Source organism: Engraulis encrasicolus, chromosome 13 (assembly GCF_034702125.1).
Source record: "Engraulis encrasicolus isolate BLACKSEA-1 chromosome 13, IST_EnEncr_1.0, whole genome shotgun sequence".
Taxonomy (NCBI): domain Eukaryota; kingdom Metazoa; phylum Chordata; class Actinopteri; order Clupeiformes; family Engraulidae; genus Engraulis; species Engraulis encrasicolus.
Window position 1 is genome coordinate 33,455,415 of NC_085869.1, and position 7,703 is coordinate 33,463,117.

The 7,703-nt window shown below is 40.4% G+C and overlaps 1 protein-coding gene across 3 annotated transcripts; it reads left to right on the forward strand.

Moving 5' to 3' along the window:
* Positions 1 to 1,186: 1,186 nt before the first annotated feature.
* Positions 1,187 to 6,269, forward strand: LOC134461703 (uncharacterized). Of its 3 annotated transcripts, none has more exons than XR_010037373.1 (6): positions 1,187 to 1,254; positions 2,621 to 2,886; positions 2,974 to 3,096; positions 3,343 to 3,534; positions 4,530 to 4,571; positions 4,886 to 6,269. XR_010037373.1 is itself a non-coding variant. In XM_063214581.1 (6 exons), the coding sequence occupies exons 2-6, from the start codon at positions 2,637 to 2,639 to the stop codon at positions 5,134 to 5,136; spliced, it is 846 nt and encodes a 281-aa protein (XP_063070651.1). In that variant the 5' UTR covers positions 1,187 to 1,254; positions 2,621 to 2,636; the 3' UTR covers positions 5,137 to 6,269. The 3 variants fall into 3 exon arrangements, 2 of the variants coding, with proteins under 2 accessions (XP_063070651.1, XP_063070652.1); XM_063214581.1 differs by having other exon boundaries at positions 3,343 to 3,522; XM_063214582.1 differs by having other exon boundaries at positions 2,983 to 3,096; positions 3,343 to 3,522.
* Positions 6,270 to 7,703: the final 1,434 nt, after the last annotated feature.

The window sequence follows — 7,703 nt, forward strand, 5'->3', positions numbered from 1 at the left end:
AGTGTTAAAAAAGTTTTCACTGAATTGTGATTAAGGCTTATATTTTCAAGGCAATACTTAAAAGATATTTCAAATCTTACCTACTATCAATTAGACAAGGATTTTCGTTATCAATACTGATGCTGAATTCACTTTTCATTGTGCATATTATGAGCTTCGTTGAGGACTCTTACATGCTTGTCTTAGATGACGGAAGTAACGTTGGCGCAGCTTTAGCAGCAGAGAAGCTATTCGGCTTGTGTTGATAATAATAAACTCCTGGACTATTTCCAAACTTCCAAATGCTTCGTTTCGTGAGTACAGACCATATTTGTGCTACTGCAGAAGTTTGGTGTCATGACATGTTATTTTTGTGGGGAAAGTTTGGAGACGGTGCCCAGTATCCATATGCGCTTGAGTCAAGCTAACCGGAATAAACATCGAATAACACGGCAACTCTGTTGATGTAAGCCTGCGGCTGAAAACACTTCGGGTGTAAAGGTGGATGGGTGTCACGGTTCAAATGGCATTAGGGTGATTCTACTCCGAACCATCGCTTTAAGCTGTAGGTCTAGGCCTACTTTTTTGGACAAATAGGTTAAGTGGGAAGCATAGGCCTATTACTCTCCTGGGCGTTTTACCCCAGTCTACACTTAAGTTTTAAGGAGCCCTACCATTTATAAACACGTGTCAATATTTCAGCGAAGCAACAGAATACATTTTTAAGTATCCCAACGTTTCAACTCTTCACTTTACTTCAGCTGTAACGGAGAGTCTGTGGAGAGTTTAGGCTGCTCTAATATGGCCGACCTGTGCGGACGTGCTTGAAATACGCGATGACGTATATAGTCTTCATATATGATGTCTGTGGCGTTGGGCACTAGGGCACTGACACTGAGTCCCTTACAATATGCGGCCTTGCCTCCTCCACTTGGGCTTGTCTCCTCGTATCAGGAAGTAATATGCCAAGATGACATCACTGACAACAGCATTATTTCAACATCTTGCAAAATTTGCAATTGGGATGGTGAATGAAAAACAGTCCCTCAAAAGTTGTTGTGGCTAGACTGACAGCTGAAAAACTTGATCGTTTTCTCCACGGAGGAGGGGCCAGGAGGCGGGACGAGGAGACAAGCACAAGTGGAGGAGGCAAGGTCGCATATTGTAATGCATCACTGCGCGCTTTGCTTTCGGTTCCACATCCATCCGAGACATTGGGCGATATCGAAAGAGGAACTATAAGCTTACGAAGCTTCAGAGAACGACGCTCGCAAGGTAATGATTGTACACACACATTTATAAAAAAAAAAACGATCTGAATAGCCTACGTAACCTCAGAGGAAACACAAAACGTTTACGAGTTACGGAGTAAAACTTTTCCCAGTCTATTTGTCAGATGAGCCTATTGCTGAACATGCCAAAACATGCAGCGATGTGCTTGCAGCACCGCGATCTATCTAAATGTCTTGTCTGCCTTTGAAGTAGGCCTAGGCCTATTATTCAGAAATACATCCAGTGGGTTTGAATTAACGTTTTGTAGCAACATCCTTAAACTCGGAGACAGAATATTTTGGAAACATTTCAAACTTTGAGGCAAAACGGCGTGCCCATTTACACCAATGGCTTGCCGGTAGATAGGCTGAAAAAGTAAAGTGCCTTACAACAAAGGAAATGAAATGTAAGTGCTTAAAAGTGTAGTAGGTCTTCGCTAAATGTTCAAGTGTTTGAAATCAAAGACATATTTCATAATTGAGAATGGAGCACTAAAGGCACAACAGGAGTGATAATTGAATGTTTTGGGAAGTGGCCAGGGTAAATTCAACTAGGTGTCAAAAGTAAAAGTAAAAGTAAAAAAAAAAAAAGAAACACCGTTTCCTTCCAACACACTTATCTGAGTAACCAGTAGACCCGTGTAGGCCTACTTCTCTTACGATCAGCAAACTCTGCACTGCTTGGATCGAGTTTGTGGTGTAGATTTTCGATGTTTTTCAGTAACAACACAGTCTATTCATCTCATTTGGTACAATGGAATAAATGGTGTAACAGCTATGTAATGCCATGTGCTGCAAGTGTTGTAATTAGCCTACACCACAAAAGTACTTTTACTTTTGACACCTCTGAAACTAAATAGATAAGTGGAGAGACAGACACATAATGTGTACTTGAAATAAAAGGGGGAAAAAAACGTATCGTTTCTTAATTTGGTGCGCATTAATTTGACATACTTTTAAAAAAGTATTTTTCAGATTTTACAAGATTTTAGAATATGTTAAATATGACATCATATTGTGTTTTAATGACTACCTCATATAAGTATATTTATGGCTATAATGTTGTTGTTAAAGGTAAATGAATATAGTTGATTAAAGGGTGGTCAAATGACACTTATGCCCCTCTGACTCCAAACCCTAAATAGATTCTATGCCATTTTGGTGTCCTCCAATTTTGGGGATCCATCGATCAATCAACCAATCCATCAAAAGTTATTCATGTGTGTTCTTATATAAAATATTCTTGGAATTATGATCGAAGATGCCAAATTGGACTAAACAAAACACATTGAAAGTCAATTGCCAAACTGGAAAGTTTTTCTTTTATTATGCCCTTTGTAATTGTGCATTCTCTGTCTCTCTTCCTGTAGGCACATCAGTTAGGCCATGGAATTCCTCCAGTCCAATAAAGACAAACTATGCACGCTGTTAGCCAGTCACCTTGATAAGGTGTTGGATCAGGTTGGGGAGGATATATCATATAAGGAGTCGAAGAGCTGCATCAAGCAAGGTGGAAAGGAGGGGATGAAGATACTACTGGAGGTCATGCTAGGGAAAGAACAAGGGAAATGTCAACAGCTGGTGAAGTTCCTGGGTGATACTTTTCCAGAAATAAAGGACTTAATCAACAGTCAAGGTTGGTCATGTTCCTCATATTGAATTGTACTATTCCGTTTGTCAGTGTAGTGTGTATCGCTCATGAAATGCATCGCTTAATTTTCAGGAGCTTCAGGAGCAGGAAGTGTTCCGATGTATGCAGACCAAAACAGTACCATTGTGGCAGCTGAGACCGCCAACACCAACTTGAAGTCTTACAAAATGAAAGCTGATATACATGGGCAAGACGGTAAGTCTATCATTTTGAAAGGATGTGTCCAACTGCAATTGCTCGTCAATATGTAGATTCTCATTCATCCAAGTCATGGATTGCTTGTATTGCATTTCATCCTGCTGAAAGAAGAGACTTATGTGCAGACTGTGAAGCTACATTAACCCGAGATGAAAATAATGCACAGGACACAGGGGTATCAAGCAAATCACACCCTCCTAATGTATGTAATTCTGACTGGAGTTTTCATGTGCTTCTTTTCAGGATGCAGTGCTACTTCTTCCCAAGTGTGCCCACCAGCAAACTTTCCCAGCAGTGGCTCTCGTTTGGTGGCAACAAATAATAGCCACATATTTGCCCCAAAGTTAACAGGCTCGACTGTGGATGGGGATGTGGACTTTTCTTTTACTTACAGCTCTAAATCCAAGTCCTCTCAAAGTGCAGGTAAGGTATAAGGTATGTAAATAAATAAAACAAACTACCATTGAATTGATATTAAGAAATGTCTCAGTCTGAAAAAGAAAATGAAACTAGACTGGAGGTTTCTCAAATTAAGATTGGGCAATGGACGGACATAGGCTGTGGCTATGTCTCAAATGACACACTTTTGTCAGTGCACTGACAATCAGTGAGGTCTTTAGTGCATAGTGTCGTGGAAAAAATTTGAGCACTATGCACTGTGCCCTCGCTGGAAGTGAAGGCTGGGCATGGCATTAGCTCGCCAAAATATGAGTTGGCTACTGTTTACAATGCACAGCGTCTGGTGCTTGTATTTCCATTTCCTTCACCCCAAAGGACAACAATCACACATACAATACTTTGGTTGGCATGAAAAGGTTGGTGTCCCATCAACATTACTTACAGAATTAGAAGACTGTTGACCAAACTCTTCTACTGAACTGAGTGCCACATTTCCTCCATGTCATTGTCAACATGGCCGCCGTTTAGGGCGTGCAGTGTCCATCATTCAAGCACTGCATTTTTCCGCCATTGTTAGGGGATCATCCTGGCACTTTCAGTGCACTGGCTCAACTGAAATTTTCAGTGTGAGCGTCCTAGGCACTGAAAAACAGTGCCCGAAGTGCACAAATGCGGCATTTGAGACACGGCACAGCCGTGTAGAGGAGAAGTTTCAAAAGGCGTGTAGCTCTTTGAGTGCCATGGACTTGAAAACGAGTCTTTTCAGAATGTATGGCACAGTGCCAAAGACTTGATATCAAGTCAATTGCGTTTTTGTATGGGGGGCGGGGCCTAACACGTTGATCTGGTATGTTTTTTGTTCACATGGACAAAGAACTAAATTTTTTATGGCTCTTGAAAAATCACTCAAACGTTGAAAAAAGCCTGGCAACCCCCCGGTCTGAATTTGAAAATGGCTGGCACTGAATGAGTTAAGTGAAGGAAAACCAATGTTTCCCAGAAATCAACTTTTTAAATCTCCTTTTCTCCAGGTGGAAATGCAGGAAATAGTACATCTTGCACCACAGTCCCAGGTAAGACTTGATTGAGGACAGAATGCAGTAAACTGCTGCTGTATATCGTGCATGTAATGTTTTGACATTTTTGTCTTGAATGTGGTAAACATGTCATAGCTATTTAACTTAAGGTTCTTTGCCATTTGAATTGCTTTTACAATTATTTTGTTATTTCAAATACTTCACAAGTTGGTTAGCAGCAAATCTAGACCTTAAGAGCATTCAGTGGTTAGGCATCTGTGTACATGTATATCCTATTAGCAGTTAGCACTCAAGCTAGATTGGATTAGCAATGTGTCTATTTCAATAACATACCGTGTTTCTCTTTGTAGATAAGCTTCTCTTCTTCAAAACCAACAATGTGAATTTGATACAAAGGATAAAAAACGTGGGGTCTATTCTGGATTATCTTTTCCAAGAGGGTTTCCATCCGGAGATGGTAGCCAAAGCACGCGCTGAAAAAGTACCTCAGGAACAGATGAGGGTGATACTGGTAGCCACCACCACCAAGGCAGCGGCAAAAATCTTATTTCAAGCCCTACAGACTAACGAGAAAGACCTTATGGATGAACTGATCAATTAACATGTGTGGAAAAAAGATAGAAGGGCTGACTATAGAGATGAAGGGTTGCGTTGCAAAGCCGTGTACTTTGTAGAATGTTGGGAAACTGACATTTTTGCATTGGGCATTCTATTGCATTGCATTGGAAAATGCATTTATATACAGTAGGTTTAAAAAGTATGTTCCCAAAATATTTCAATGGCAAGAATTGACACGTAGGTGATAGGACCTCTGAGCAGTCATTTCAAATAATGAAATGCAAAAGTCAAAAATGGTGGATACACCGTTTTGCAACAAAACCCTTCATATTTTACACAGCTACAAACATGCACACACGCGCACGCTCACACACACACAGCCCGCATGTAATAATGGTCTAGCCAGGCTGCGCCCTCCTAGTGACGCAACACCTTCGGTGGCATTGCCTCTAAAATCGAATCGAGATTTGAAAGTCTATGATAATCAGGCTAATAATGGGCATGAATGATCCAAAAAATAGGCTGCCTCTATAGGACAATTCCATATCAACTCGAAAGGGCATTTTTACTGTGGAAGTTTCTCTACCTGTGTATTTTATAGTTTTTATAGTTTTTACAACTCGTCATAGTGCACATGCGCTAAAGCTTTAACTCATACTACAGCCATAGTGAAACTCGTAAGAGCACCTAAGTGCCTTTACTTTTTAACTTTTATACTTTTTTTATGACAAACTTTACAGTATCTTGTATTTTCCACTTGAAGTGATTATAAGGGTATATCTCAGGCTATATTTGTTTAGTGTTTTTTTTCTTTTAAATCATGAATTGAAAATGCAGGGAAACTGGATGTATGCAGAAATATTTTGTAACGTATGACTTTTTATTGAAATCTTTTAAATGTATTTTTTTTTACGAGGGAAAATTAGGTTACTAGATTACTATCAATAAGGGAATCTTTATACATGGGACTCAGTGTAAAGGGAAATAAGCACTTAATGTCCTTTTTTATCTTCATCTATGCACTTTGCAGTGTCACATTCCAGCAAGCCAAAAACAATTAGGGGAAATGATTTGATGTAAGCTTACCTGTAAATCATGTAACTAGGCCTTCTTGTGTATGTAATTCAAGTATCTTGCATGTTAAAGGGGGACCAAAACACTTACAAGGCCTTTCTATTTACTGTCTATTTTGCAATAAATATGTATCTTTTAAAAGAATTTGTGGGTCATGTTGAACGTGCATCATTCACTACACAGCAGTTTACAAATTTGGTGGGCAATTATGTTACTTTTTAATTTTTTTACCTTTATTTAACCAGGAAAGGTCCTGTTGACTTCCAGGGAGTGGCCAAAAGGCAGCAAGTTAAAAGTTGCAAAAGAAAGACACAAAGACAGAGGACTAAACTACCAAGACCAACAATCAACTACAAAAAAGTGCTGTCAGCTAAATGGTAAAAGAAACATAGACCTGTGAGCACCATATTCAAAACCAATTACACTGCTCTGTAAGAGCTGATTTTTTTTTTTTTAGGAGGGTCTCTAGGTGTAAGCCTAGTGTGTTCTGAAGATCGTTCCAAATGTATGGAGCATAGTATAAAAAAGAGCTCTTGCCTAGTTCAGTTCTTATTGGGTGTGATTCGTACATAGGTGCCGGAAAGGGGGATGCAGTGGTACATTTGCATGCCCACTTTTGGGCTCCCTAAATGAGGCAACTGAGTGGAATGCAGCAGCTGAGCAGCAGTAACATTGTTAACAACAAATGGGCAGTCATGGGTGAGCAGTTAGGGCGTCAGACTTGCATCCCAGAGGTTGCCGGTTTGACTCCCGACCCGCCAGGTTGGTGGGGGGAGTAATCAACCAGTGCTCTCCCCCATCCTCCTCCATGACTGAGGTACCCTGAGCATGGTACTGTCCCACCGCACTGGTCCCCATGGGGCGCCACTGAGGGCTGCCCCCTTGCACGGGTGAGGCATAAATGCAATTTCGTTGTGTGCAGTGTTCACTTGTGTGCTGTGGAGTGCTGTGTCACAATGACAATGGGAGTTGGAGTTTCCCATTGGGCTTTCACTTTCACTTTCAACAAATAAAGAATGAAGAAAAAAAACTGCACCACCACTTTAAAACTCATTCTGGCGCCCTTGGATTGATAGCATCTTATTTGTTTGGATACACCATAGGTGTACATAGGGATACACCATACCGCAGGTAGGCTTACTGCAAATGACAGTTAAGTTCATGCCAACTTCAATCACCAACTACACAAAATAATAAAGCATAATCATATTGCACATGTGATAGTAGAATATGGTCAACAACAGCTTACCATTTGAAGCTTCCTACTTCTTGATTTGGGATTGTCTTCTTGACGTGCTTGAAGGATGCTAAATGATCACTTCTGGAGACAATTTGGACAATCTATTGTTGACCAGTTTCACCAAACATGTAACCTTTTGAATCTATTCTATGATAACCTTGTGTTGCGCCGATCACTGATATCAGCACACAACCATGCTTCGTTTGTTCTTGCAGAATAGCAGCCCATTGTAACCTCCCTGGCTGCACACTTTTGGAAAGTCTCACATACAGGTAGAGATTGCACTTTGCTTCAAA